The sequence below is a fragment of the Akebia trifoliata genome, chromosome 9 (genome assembly GCF_017979445.1).
Source record: "Akebia trifoliata isolate Shusen 1 chromosome 9, ASM1797944v1, whole genome shotgun sequence".
NCBI lineage: Eukaryota > Viridiplantae > Streptophyta > Magnoliopsida > Ranunculales > Lardizabalaceae > Akebia > Akebia trifoliata.
In genome coordinates, this window is record NC_141383.1 from 19,376,353 (window position 1) to 19,390,712 (window position 14,360).

General features: G+C 32.8%; 1 protein-coding gene across 1 annotated transcript; it reads left to right on the top strand.

Annotated features, from left to right (window-relative positions):
• The first annotated feature begins 1,367 nt into the window (after nt 1–1,367).
• On the top strand, nt 1,368–4,207 carry LOC147394518 (Copper transport protein family). Its single transcript, XM_086454322.1, has 3 exons — nt 1,368–1,544; nt 1,680–1,761; nt 2,820–4,207. The coding sequence occupies exons 1-3, from the start codon at nt 1,533–1,535 to the stop codon at nt 3,002–3,004; spliced, it is 279 nt and encodes a 92-aa protein (XP_086310448.1). The 5' UTR covers nt 1,368–1,532; the 3' UTR covers nt 3,005–4,207.
• The last annotated feature ends 10,153 nt before the right edge of the window (nt 4,208–14,360 follow it).

Here is a 14,360-nt window from a genome sequence, read left to right on the forward strand (position 1 = left end):
TAAAAAAATATTTCTTAAAAAATTTCTACATTAATGCACACACCATAAAAATGTTTTAAGACTAAGGCCTTGAACCTTTTCCCTATGAAAATAGGCCATTGACTAAAAAGTTTACATTTTTCAAGATTTGTTAAAAGGCATAAACCATGATGGGATCCCTTCCTCAATAAGGAATCTCTTAATGATTTAAGCTGAAATCAAAATCTTTCGCACTCAATGGTACAAATCGATTTTTCAACTTTCTTTATTCATTTTTCAAAATTGACCGAATCCGAGGTTAACACCAATGGTGGAGGGAATATGGTGCCTAACATCTTTCATGTTTCCTAATATCCCTTACCTAGACCTTAGATGGACTAATTGTCATTATCCGTATGAGAATGACTACAAACAAAACAAAATTTTCGAAATCATTTTTCGGGTGTCCATTTACACATTTTTTTTTTAAAAGAATGGTGACGACTCCATATCCAAGTATTAGACATCTTCGGACTTGAAAATCTCATATCTACAATAGAGTTTGACATTTTCTTTTTACAAATTATTGAATTCAACAGTAAAAAAATGTCTATCTAGACAATAAAAAGTGGTAAACTCGATAATAAAGAAAAAGTGGTAAGCTCAACACTCTATAAAATTTTGGAATCTCAGCTTCTTCTTTTTTTTTTTTTATTAAATCGTCAAAATAAATAAAAAAATACATCTAAATGTTCAAAATTAGAAGTATATCATTTTCATTCATCATTTACGATAAAAAAAAAAATCGTTAGAAATGATTATAATTGTTGTTGAAAAATCTAAGTATGTAAAGAAGATGAGAGAAACGAGAGTTTGAGTATTTCAAGAATATTATAACATGAGATAAGGTTGAGAGACTATTAAGGAATAAAAAGTTTCCCAAATGGACTGCCACCCAAAACTTAGGGACTATTTAGAAAGAAATCATTTTGTCGAGGTCCTTCAAGTAATTTTCCCTTTATTTTATGGGTAAGGGGTTAAGCTTATGGTGAGGACCTAAGGTGGGTTGAACCCGTAGCCCATGGTTGTGAGGAAGTTAATCAGCCAATTGAGCCATGGGCTCGAGCCCAAGGAGATGTCTTAATCTCTCATATCATTCTTGTTTGCCAACATTGGCTAGTCTAATCCAGTGGACATGGTCCATGGGCCTATGGACTGGAGATAAGATCAGATACGGCGCCCAAACCACCTGCCAACGGGGATACCACTGTAGCAATAATTAAAAAAAACATTGGATGGTCTTAGAAATAAGAAAGATGCTTTCCCCTCATTAACATGAGAGATGTACACAAAGAAAAGAAAGGAAAAGAAGTCAAGGATAATGAACAAAACATCCATCTCCCTATGATTTCCTTCCTCCCTTGGACTTACTTGAATCAGATTCTATAACAATCACCATAAGAAACAATCCACAAAAGATAGAATATAGTAACCTTTTCATTCTCAAAATTGCTTTTATAATCTACATTTTGTGAATTTAATTGATCAATCATCACTCGCCGCTTGTCCGCTTCATGTCGGAAAAGGCAACCTCTCTCTCTCTCTCTCTCTCTATTTTTCTCTGTATAAAGGTTAATCATCATTTTGAGGCCAAAAAAAAAAAAAAATTTGTTATATTAAAGTTATATCTTTTGTGGTTCAATTTCTTTGTTACTTTGCAGTTTTGCTGCATGGTGATGAGGATCAACCTTGACTGTAATGGTTGTTACAGAAGAATAAGAAGAATCCTTCTCAATATGCAAGGTGAGAAGGCCTTAATTAGCTTTGAAATTAAAGGAAAATTTAGATGTACTCCTTCAGATTTTGGTGAATATTTGAGACACCTTTTCTTTTTTTTGCATTTTCAAACTAATTACATACCCCTTGACCACAGTATTCTAGAAGAGAATAACAAGGAATGACCCAAGTGTTCTCCTCTTCAACCTCTTGCCAAAAACCCTGGATTTTTTTTCAAACAAATTTCGTTTTCAACTTTAAGGTCTGTATGACTGCTCGAAAATTTTGATCAAAAGTGATGGCTTTTCATAATGTATTTTGCTTGGAAAATTATTTTTATAGAGAAAATGATTTTCCCAATTTGGTGGGAAAATATTCCCTAGTAAAATGATTTCTGGTTTGGGAAGGAAGACTCTAAGGTTCATTTTACAATGATTACCACCACATCCAAACTAATACCCAACTCTTTTTGTCAATTGCTATGAACAATCAAACCATGACAAATATTTTCTGAAGAAATCTATTTTCTTCGGATCATTTTCTTGAGAAATTGGTTTTTCGAATGATCACACAAATTTGAAGGATAAGTATTTTACTGTCGTATTCATCCTCAAAATTCTATCTCCTTCAAGCCTCGGTAACAAAATATAGATTTTAAGAAAGTTGAAAATCATAGGTTTACAAAGAGAAATCTAAGCTTTTTTTTTTTTTTTTTTTTTTTTTTTTATGGAGATTGAAGAAGTCAAATAGGTTTAAAGAAATTTATCCCTCAGACCAAATAGGTAGGTTGAGGACAATAAGTTTCTAAGAAAATAAAATAAAGGGTTTCGACAAAAGGTCGAATACGAGGACATTTGGATAAAAAATTTTTAGTTTCTTACAAACAAACAAAAAAAATGCGGTCAAGGGGTATGTATATCAGTTTGAAAATAATAGGGTATCTCAAATACTCACCAAAACATGCGGAGGTATGTCTAAATTACCCAAAATTAAATTTTCTAAAACAGGTTTTAATTTGTGTTGGATAGATTTTCAAAACTTGGATCTCTTTTTCATTAGTATCCTTCTTTTTTCCATGGTTGAAGAGCTGGAGACCCATTTAATAGAGAAGAAGCAATGCAGGGTAAGTGTATGTGGGAAATTTTGTCCACAAGATGTAGCAATAAAGATAAGGAATAAGATGAACCGACGAGTTGAGATATTGGAAATTCAAGAGTTCGGAAGCAACAATGCCAACGATAACGATAAAAATCCAATGCTTATTAATTGATACTGAACTGATCATGTTTACAAGTTTTATGTTGTTTAATGCCATGGTATGACTTGAAGGACACCTTAAACTTGTTCACAGACCCTAATAGAGCTTTGAGAGCATAAGAGAAGATTTTAAATATTTCATGAGGGTGAAATGAGGGATAGATTGAGATCACAAGGGGGAGGGAGGATAGGTAGAGCTCCAATGGGTTGATAAAACTCCATTGGAGTTTTCACAAAACCACATTGAAATTGAAAATGATGTTGTATTTTATATGTAATTGATTTGATGTACAAATGCAAGAAATTGTAAATGGATAATATGTTTATATGATTAATATTTGTGGAAAAAAAAGGGTATACAAGTGTTGAGTTTAGTCCCATATCAGACACTTATTGTCTTGTCTCTCTCCTTATAAGCTCTTGGGCCTCTCCACTCATTGTTAGTTGAACCCCCAAAAAATGCAGCTTTTCGGTGTATGGTGGTACATTTCCATGTATGGAATCCATGTTCCCTATCGACCAAACAATCACTACGTCATAAAAGGTAATCTATGACTCTAATTTTGTGGAAAGAACGACTGTTTTAAGCAATTGCTTTTAAGCGACAACTTCCATCAGTTGATACAATGAAAACGACACCAATTTTAGATGTGTAATTAATGTCAATTTTAACAATAAAGCATGATAATGGGTTTTGTGATGTCGTTTGGGACCCATCAGGAGTCGATTTTGCATCCAACACCCACAATTTACCTTCTCTCTCGCATCAGCTCTATGTGTGTGTGTCTCTCTCTCACACATACACAATAATCCTCTCTCGTATTCAAGTTTCTCAGATGCATCAATTCTCAGAGCCATCAACTTTCGATTTGTCCCTCTCAATCTAAGACGCAATCTTATCTAGGGTTCTGATATCTCTCAATTTCGACCTCGAAGTTCTGTATTTCTTTAAGATTTGAAACTCTAGCTACTCTACCTATAGATTGGCTGAGTCTCAGCTTTCGAATATCAGTTCCAATAAGTTTTTCATTTAGATCAATGTTTCTTATCTCATTCTCTTTAAATTGATGTATTGTTTTTAGTGATTTGGCTTAGAAATTTATTGATTCTGTGTATTTTCATTCTAGATTTTCGGATGCTTGAAGATTTGATGAAAACATCAAATCCTTGTTCTTTGATCTTGATTTCTGAGATCAAACCCTTATTCTTCGACCTTAGAAATCAATTATTCATCTTTAATCTTCTCGATTTTGAGAAAATGAGAAAAAAAAAAACTCTTCTTCTCTCTCTCTCTCTCTCTGTTTGTTTATGTTTCCATCTCAAATTACTATTTCGATCATTGTTTCGAGGGATTTTAGATTAGGTTTTGTAGCATAGTTACATGTTTGATGTAATTTTTCTGTGATTTTGTTGATTCATCTCATCAAATGTGGATTTGGATCAAATTAGTGAAGAATATTGATACATTAACAAAAACTGAACGACAAATCTTAAACACGAAAGATATTGGTGATTGTTTTCTCTTAATCAACCTTCTATTGTACCAATATCTAGTTCATATTTTGTTCCCTCTAAGGGAGAGAGATGCTCCCAACTTATAGAATCGCTATTAGTTTGAGTTTGGAAGGCGGAAATTGACAAAAGACGATGTAAGGAGGTTAACCTATAGAGAGGTATGGCCGAACAACTTGGTTTTCTTGCTACAATGGTATTATTCCTTTCATCTACATCTAACTTTTACTTACAATGGATTTTCTTTTAAAAGTAAACAGATATTGAAGTTGTACAAGTTCTTACTGTATGGTTAATTGCTTTGATGTTTCTGGTTCAACTATTCCTTCTGGTAGGTTCAATAGATGAGTGGACATGGCATAAAAGAGGGGATCTACAGCCTTAAGGTAATATGATGAGGTTTTTGTTACTTGTATTAAATCATTAAATTACATTACTTGTCCAAATAAACATGAGGGATCCATGTCTATAATGGTGAGGATATATGAAATTTTGGAGTTAGTGTTCTTTAATAACATGGGGGTGGTTGAAAATTTTTCTGATTATATTTTGCAAAATGCAGGTAAAGTTGAATGTATCTCTTCTGCAAGATATTAATGATGACATGGGGGATGCTGAAATTTAAAAAATACCATTGAGTGGATCATGTGAAACCTTGATGGTTGTTACGCTTGCACAAGTCAAGTAAGCTCGCCATATTGCAGAAACAACACTTGCACTTGCCCATCTATCTTCTATAGATATCCTGTCCATCATGGATAAGTTCATTAATGTCTTCCAACTTGATATTTTTCATATAATCCAACTTGACGTGCACTAATTATGTTAATTATCTTTTTCCCTATTTCTAGTTTTATTGCCAATAGTCGATCACTTATTCTTCTAACACATGCAACTTTATCCTTTAGATCTCTATCTACTATTATAGTTGTTCTATTTTTAACTTTCCTATTTACTAGATCTTGTATCCACTAACTCTGAACTCTCCCTGTTTATTTTCTTCTTGTACTACTCATTTCTTTATAGCATAAATGGTTATTACTCTAAGTACTGGTTGCATTGGGTTATTGAATGTTGTCTTCTATTTCTTAGGGCTCAAAAATAAGTGTGGGTTTCTTTTTGATACTTAAGATTCTGAGAATTTACACAAGTGGCCTCAATGCACTTCTCCTTACTCTTTTTTAAAACTTTAAAGGAACTCAATACAAACACAATAAAACAACACCCTACTTTTTATCTCACATTATTGAAAGTTCTCTGTCCCCACTACCTTTTCTTTATAAAACATATAATTCACAACATATTACTTAAATAATGACATCTAGACTCCCTTTAATATCATGCAATGGAGCTTATAAGCACCTCAAAAGGGTTCTGAAGCGAAAAAGGAAATAACAAGGGAAATAAGGGGATAGCTGTGACAGCAACCTGTTAGCAAACTCTGTTTCCTTTCCTCATAATTAGTATTTTGAGAGTTTGAAGAGGCTTTCTCATTTGAGTTGATGAAACCCAAATTGAAAATTTTCTTCGAGAAATGAAAATGAGGTGTGGTTATTTAAAAAATAACCTATTAAAATGAATTTTTATTTAAAATGCACCAACTTATTGTTCCTTAATGTCTTCCCACCCAAATAATCATAGCTTCTAATGGGTTTTGCATCATAGAAAACTACTCATATATTCTTAGTTTTGTCTTTTGTAAAATTTCTCTGGTAAGTGTAGACACCTCATTTTTTGCACTAGCCTGATTAATCAACTTGTCAACCTGATTGTGACGGTTTCCAATGATGAATAAATATTTCAATGCTTAATTTTGTTACTAGATATGTTTCAAAAATTCGGATGAGGTATTTCAAACAAACAAAAATTTAGAAATCATGCTACGCTAGAAAAATATGTCCCAAAAACATAGAAATCATCATTGTGAGACAAAAAAAAAAACTTTACGTAAAAAATTACAAAACAAAAATGATTAAATTATCAAAATACCCTCAATATTAAAACATCGCTAGAGCCTACGTTATGCTTAGGAAAATCGTTTCGAACACATAAAATAATAAATTAAAATCAAATAAACTGTTTCGCAATAAATTAAAATCAAATAAACTGCTTCGCCAATTCTTATCAAATTCGATAATATTATGAAAATACCCCTCATAGGGTCCCTGACCATTTCATACCAAAAACCCATTAATGACACAAATCGATGCTCAAATTGAATTCCTTACGAAAAACTGATTTTAAAATATCGAAAAACGACCTCGAAACGCAAAAGCCTTCTTGAAGATAAAACGATAATTTTCTAACCTTAAAAATTCAAAATTTTGAAATTTAGAATTAAAACATTAATTAACGTAAAGTGAAATCTTAATAAATTGAATTAAAATTTTTAAACAATTAAAACCAATTAATTAAGCCCATGGGCCAAATTTTATGTCGTGGTCGACTTAGGGCCCACCTGATATTTATTAAAAGGCCCCTCCATTTAGGGTCCGAAAGAATTAAAAATATAATCAGGGGGGTTCTTCAAAAAAACTTAAAAATATTATTTCATTGTACGTAAGAATTGAAATCCTAATTTAAAATCCTAATTAAACTCTAATCTTAAAGAAACTAAGTCAAATTGAAAAACTTCCAAAAAACTCTATAACAAGGAGTCTCCAACCCCTAATCTCGCAGATTAAGAGAAATCCTAGGAAATAAAGGCTAAAAACTCTCCCCAGCCTTCCTAAAATCATAAATCTGAAGTCCTAAGTCTCTACTTAACACCCTAAATCCCCTTTTCTACTCAAAAAACACCTAGAAAGCCTCAAAACACCCCAAAACAACTAATAAATATTCAGATCTAGGAGGAGAATACATCATCTCGAAGATCTGAAGTTGGTTCCGTGAAAGAAATAAAGGCATGAAGGTTCATACGAGGAACGCACACTGCTAGTATTGAGGGAATCGACTGTCCCAATCACCCAAGGTAATAAAGGTAATATTTTATTTTGAATTTTAGGTCGTATTTTTAGCAATATAAATTTTTGGAAAAGTAGAGACCGACATTTGCCGGACGGGATTAGTGACTAACATGATCCCTGGACCCCGTAGTTTCTTTTTCGTAGATTATTGATATTTATATGTTTAGAGTCATGATTTGATTCCCAGACCATAAAATTAGATAGCGACTCTCAAAACCCAAAAAAATAGATCCGTACCCGCAGATCGAGGGTGCTTTTAGTGGCGACTCCGCTGGAGATATTTTTGAAGATCAAACTTGAAAAATCCCAAATATTAATGCTTTGCCAAATATATCTAGTTTTTATTCTATTTTGTTTTGTTTATTTAGTTTATTTGTTTATTTATTCTTTTTTTTAGGTTGTTAATATTTTGTTCTTTTGGTATCATTTGATTGGATTTTGAGTATGATATTTTGGAATATTATTTTCTATGATTCAATCGTGGGTCATTTGGGATGACCCTAAATAATTCAAGAGGTTAATTTCATTGAAGATGGAATGATGGTTGTTAAACCATGAAGATTTTAAAAATAAATAAATAAATGCATAAACTTTTTTTTTTAGGTACATGCGTCTGATTTCTTGAAAAAAAATTGGCTTGTTATTAGTAACAAAAAAGTATTTTTATGCGTGGTGTGCTGTTAGCGTTTTGAGTTTTTTTTTCTTTTTCTATGTTCTTCTCCAATGTGCAAAGAAAGGGGCAGCAAGGGAAAGAGATGTTTCTTTTTCCTTCCTTTTTCTTTCTCTTCATCTCTTTCTCTCCCTCTCTCTCTCTCATCTTCATTCCCAGTTCTGCTGCTGGTTCTACTCCAACTCATCTTGAAAGAAAGAAGAGTTCAGGAACTGTAATCACATCCCTTTCTGTAAGCGAGCACGATCGAGGAAGCCTGGGTTTTGTTCTATTATAGTTGTTGATGTCTCCATTAATGATGGCGATCTCGTTGCCAATCTTCTTCCTAAGAACAGAGAACATGAAAAACAAGATTATGAAATCTTGTTCTTAGGTTATCAATTTATCAAGATGGGATTTTGAGGATCAAGATAAAAAAAGATCCAAGCTTAGATCCACCGAAGAAACGATTCGAAGTCCCTAATGACATTTTACCTGAATTCAACGATAAGAAGTTTTGGTTGCAAACGGTTTCAAATGAGGTAATCGATGGTGATTCTGCTTCTTTTTCAATTTTTTATTTTATGGTTATGAAGTTGTTCTTCAACAAAATCCTTTTGAGATCTACGCTTGTAGGAAATATGGCGATCAGTTTCGTCTCTTAATTGTCATGGACTCTTTGATTTTGAATAATTAAGGACAAAAAAAAAATGAAGAAAAAAAATTCTTTAGATTTAATCGTTGATTGTGTTAAAAAGAGGTGTGATTGATTCTAATTTTGAAGATGAACATGAACATGGCCGACCAAGTCTTGGAAGGGAACTACCCAGTTGATATTTCCAAATTTCTTTTTTTCCTTTCTATCATTGTACCTACTCTACAAAACATTGGGTCAACAGTCAACTTGGACTGCAAATTGGATCTTAAGGCCATAGCTCTCCAAGCTCGTAATGTTGAGTATAATCCCAAGCATTCTGTCGCGGTAATTATACCTAATTCTTACGGAGTTCAGGAAAAGCCAGCAATGTTATCTATTTGAGAGTGCAATGCATGTACTACTGTTGTGTCGCAGAATGAGTTTTTAAAAATGTAAATAGAGTGAACGGGGATTCTGTTGGCAACTCTTGGGTGATTGGTAACTTCTGGAGGAGAGAATGTGAATCACGAACACACAACATCACACTAAATTCTTTATTTATTTATTTTTATTTGTTGGTTTGTTACTAACAGTATATCACACAAAAATATAGAGTTTTTTATTAGGAAAATTTTTACTAACAACACACAATCAGGACGTTTGATTCCAAACGTGTAATTGGTGTGGCAATAGATTTTTGTTTAGATTGTGTTTTAATTTTTTTTTTTTAGTAATTTGTTTTTATATATAATAAAATAAAAAAAAGTTTTTTCTTGTACCTATTTCATCGATTGACCTATGATTGATTATTTTTATGCCATAATTTTTGCCTATTTGATATGTCATGATCCTGATTGTTATATATTTTGATGCGCATGCCTTGATCTTGATCTCGATGATATGAATTTTGTATTCTCTGATTAAGATTTATGTGATATCCGTATGTTGATGGTTTAATAATTTGATCTGGCCCATGGGCCTATTTATCTGAAGAACACCTCGGACACACCCCACCCCATATGGCACACACCACTGGTACGTTTATATTGTTGCATTGCACTCTTGCATGTCCCTTATAGCCAATGTGACACTAGTGTGTAGTTCTGTCTCCTTGTGAGACGTGACGTCATTCATGAAAACCACAACTCCAGTCACGTACCTGAAATCGTCTTGACCCCCGCGGCCGTCCGCTAAATAGCGGATTAGGGGTCCGATCTACGTATCTCGGGGATTTTTAAGAGAAAATGGAGTCGCCACCTAGTTTAGGTCTAGGAACCAAAATTAACTCCAAATGGATATGGGTCGGTCCGTGGATCAGAGAAATGGGTAAGGGGTCAGGTTACGGATTTTGGAAGGTGTTAGGCACCGAACCCCCCCGCCTGATCAAGATGATCAGTCTCTACTGCGATCCAAAAATATCCTACGGTCAACATTCAAAGACTAAAAGTCAAACTAGGGTCCAATCATCATCAAATTGCATCGGATTTATTAAACAAATCCTACGGTTAAAATAATTACATGATTTAATGAGGCATTCATGACACCAAAAAATAATGGATCAACTCGATCATACTTTGAATAATAGAAAATTGATTTTCAATGCCACGTACATGAAATTAATGAATTGGCTCATTGATGATATTTATCAAAGAAATTTGATTTCTGAGTCGTCACGTGCATTAAATTCAGTGGGTTAACTCGCAAATTTTGAGTTGCCACATGTATTAAATCGGTGAGTTAACCACGTGCTTAAAAATAAAATCGATTCAAATTTTCAATGTCCCAAAAATCAGCAGGTCGACTCGCAATTTGTTAATCAAAAGGAACCTAATTTTTTTTAAAAAATTCGATTCGCATTCTCAATTCTCCAAAATCAGCGAGTCGACTCGCAATTTTTATATCATAATAATTTTATTTTTTTTTTTAATCGCCACGTGTATTAAATTGGTGATTTAATCCACGTGCCTAATTTTTAAAATTTCCATTTTTGAAATGTCACGTGTATTAAAATCGACGAGTTGACTCACAATTTTTGAAGTGCCACATATATTAAATCGGTAAGTTAACCCACATGCTAAAAAAAAAATCAATTCAAACTTCCAATGTCCCTAAAATCAGTGAGTTGACTCACAATTTGTTAATCCAAAGAATCTCGATTTTTTTTAAAAATTCGCCACGTGTATTAAATCGGTGATTTAACCCACGTGCTTAATTTGAAAATAAAATCAATTCAAATTTTCGATGTCCCCCAAAATCAGCGAGTTGACTCACAATTTTTATTGTGAAAATTGATTTTTTATTTTTGTGTTTAGTGCATACCATTAATTTTCATTGAGTCGAATAAAATCAACATTAATGAGCCGGTCCATCAACTTGGTATACGTGAATTGATTCAGTCGATCTATTAATCAAAAAAATATGGGTGAATTGATACACTAATATTTCGGAAACTCGAACATTGTCATTAATGCCACGTATACCCCAAAAATCAATGAATTAGTTCGGAGGCATTTAAAAAATAAAATCAAGAATAAATGAATAGAAAATAAAAATAAATAAACAAAACAGAGGCATAAAAAATACTCCTAACCTATTAATATGCAAAAGAATAAAATACAAATGAATCAACAATATATATATATATATATATATATATATATATATATTCCTACCCTATTGATATGTAAAAATAAATAAGAAAAGAAAGAGAGAAAAAAAAAAAAAATTCAAACAAAAGAGATGTCTAAACATGTTCCCTAATAAACCGATATGCAAAAAGAATAAATAAAGCATAGAAAAAGATACATAAAAAAAAAATCCTAATCTTATTAACATAAAAACACACAAAAAAAACTACATAAAATAAAAGAAAACTCTCTTAGTCCTACCGTTATAAAAATATTAAAAAAAAAAAATTTATCTAATCCTATTCAATGTGTAAGGATGAACAAAAATCACATAAACAACGTTTCTCTTAATCCTACATAAAAAAATGTCGTAAAGACGAAAACAACAAAATTAAAAAAAAAATGATAAAAAAAAAAATCCAACAGTGAACTCACCTATAAGGAGAATTATCGGGAGTCGGTTCCTTCAGGTACGACTCCAAGTATTTGCTGTTGAGAAATAGGACAGAGGAGTGGCTGCACTGCGAAGAGGATGATGGCTGAAAGTGAGGTGACTGTGTTGGGTAGTGAAGAATACGATGACTATGATGGCTGGTCGGTGATGTGAATGCGGCAAGGCTGTTGAAGGTATTGTAATGGAATCAATGAAATATGAGATAGGCCATTGAAGGAAATGATTTAATAGCAGAAAGGTTGGCTGTTGGAGGTGTTTAATGACAGCAACATTAGCTATTAGAGAGGAAGGAGAATGGCTAAAAAAAAAAAAATTGGGGCAGCAACTAACAAGGAAGATAAGGGGCTGAGAAGATGGGTATTGTTGCAAATGAGTTGGAAAGGAAACTGAGTAATAAGATTGCAGCTTTAATGGAAGAAGGAAAAGATTTTTTTTTATGGCAGCCCAAAAAAAAAACCGTCTCTGTTTTTTTTAATGGTTGCTGATTTTTTTTTGTTTGATGATGGTTGTATCATCAAATATCAGAGAGAGAAATGAGAGAGATCAAAGGGATGAAGGAGGAGAGTTGCTGGTTTTTTGTGCAGCAAAGGGGCTGCAATCGGTCCTCTAAAATGTGAGGGAAAGTTGGCTATCTTATGAAGATGTGGGCTGTAGTTGCAGGTTTAAGGTTGCTGTTTTTTTTTTGTTTTAATGGCTGCCTCTCCCCAAAATCGTCCTCCCTTTTGTTCTCCTTCCCCGCTTTTATAATGGTTTCTCTATGAAACGTGGGTGTGGGTGTGTGTGTGTGTGTGTGAGAGAGAGAGAGAGTGAGAGAAGATGGAGCATGGTTGCTGTCCAACGTGGGAGCATGGCAGCAGTTGGAAAAGGGAGGTTATGGAGTGGAGAGTGATGGAGAGAGTTGGAGAAGGAGTGGGGAAGAAAGTGGGTGTTGTGTGGGTGGTCCAAAACGTGGTTGGAGAAGATGGAGAAGGAGGAGTTGAAGACGTGGGGGAGGAGAAGGCGTTGGGGAAGAAGAGGAAAAATGTGTTTTTTTTTTTTTTTTTTTAATTTTTAATTTTTAATTTTTATTATTTATTTATTTTTTAAAAGAATGAGAGAGGGGGTTCCTACGCTACTCGTACTATGGTAATTCTCCACCAATGAGTCGTGATTGGTTAATAAATTAATTTTGTTTCCAATTAGTTGATTTCGAATTTTTTTTATATTTTAGTCGATGTTTTGATTTGAAATTTAATTTGATGTTTTAAATTACATTTGAATTTGTATTTGATTTTAAATTTTGAATTTCGATTAGAATTTAATTTGAATAATTTAGTTGTTGGTTGATTTAATTTTGATTTTTGATTGGTTGATCGTTCGATTTTATTTTTACATTTTAATTGGTTAGGTGATTCGATTTTTAATTTTAATTTAAATTTTGAACGGATTGATTAATTTGCATTTTAATTTGAAATTTAAATTGATTTCAATTTTTAATTGGTCGGTTGATTCGGTTGATTGATTTAAAATTTTAATTCAATTTTGCATTTTAATTGGTTGAGTGATTTTTAAATTGATTTTCAATTTGATTTTGATTTTGATTTTGTATTTTAATCGGTTTCTTGAAAATGTAATTTTTATTTTGGTATTGAATTTTAATTTGATTTTACGATTTTAAATTAATTTTAGATTTTGGATTTTATTTTAATTTTCAATTTTAATTTTATTTTAGTTTAATTTTTTTATTTGAATTTTATTTTCCTAGGGATCAAGGTCTCTATGTTAGAGTTAGATGTTAAGGGGCGTTTTGGTCATTTTTACGATTTTTGACGATTTTTCTTGAATTTCTCTGTTTTCATCGATTTGAGTTCCGTTAGACTCGAAATCACGTTCTGAGTACAATGGAGGTACTTTCGAGACTTTTCGGACATCCAAAATTTATGAGGGGTATTTTCGTCATTTTGATGACTTTTTACAAATTTTTATCAATTTCTCTATTTTCATCAATTTGAGTCCCGTTAGACTCGAAATCACGTTCTGAGTGCAATGGGCGTACTTTTGAGACTTTTCGGACATCAAAAATTTATGAAGGGTATTTTCGTCATTTTGGTGATTTTTACAGATTTTTAGGAATTTCTGCGTGAGATTTCTTTCAGTCCCTGTGTGTTTATTTCTAAATCTCAAATCCATATTTTTCTAGCGTAGCGAGGTCTCTAAGTTATCGAACTGTGTAACGAACCTATGCGTACGTGCTTGCTAAGTCGGGTGTAAGATGTAGCGATCCTAAACGTGCGTAAATTTCTAAGTCAAGTCGTGACGAGTAGGGAGGATGAAAAGAAACTTGAAACAGAAGGAATCAAGTAGTACTCACAAGCCTTCGAGTTCTTGTATATTCATCATTAGGAATCCACCAAAATCGGGTGACGAATTGTCGAATTAGGCAGATGCAATAATGGGGTGTCTACAGTACCTTTATGGTATATAAAACTGGGGCATCAATACCGTTTAATCAGGTGATTTTGAAAGGTATATCGATGCACCCATG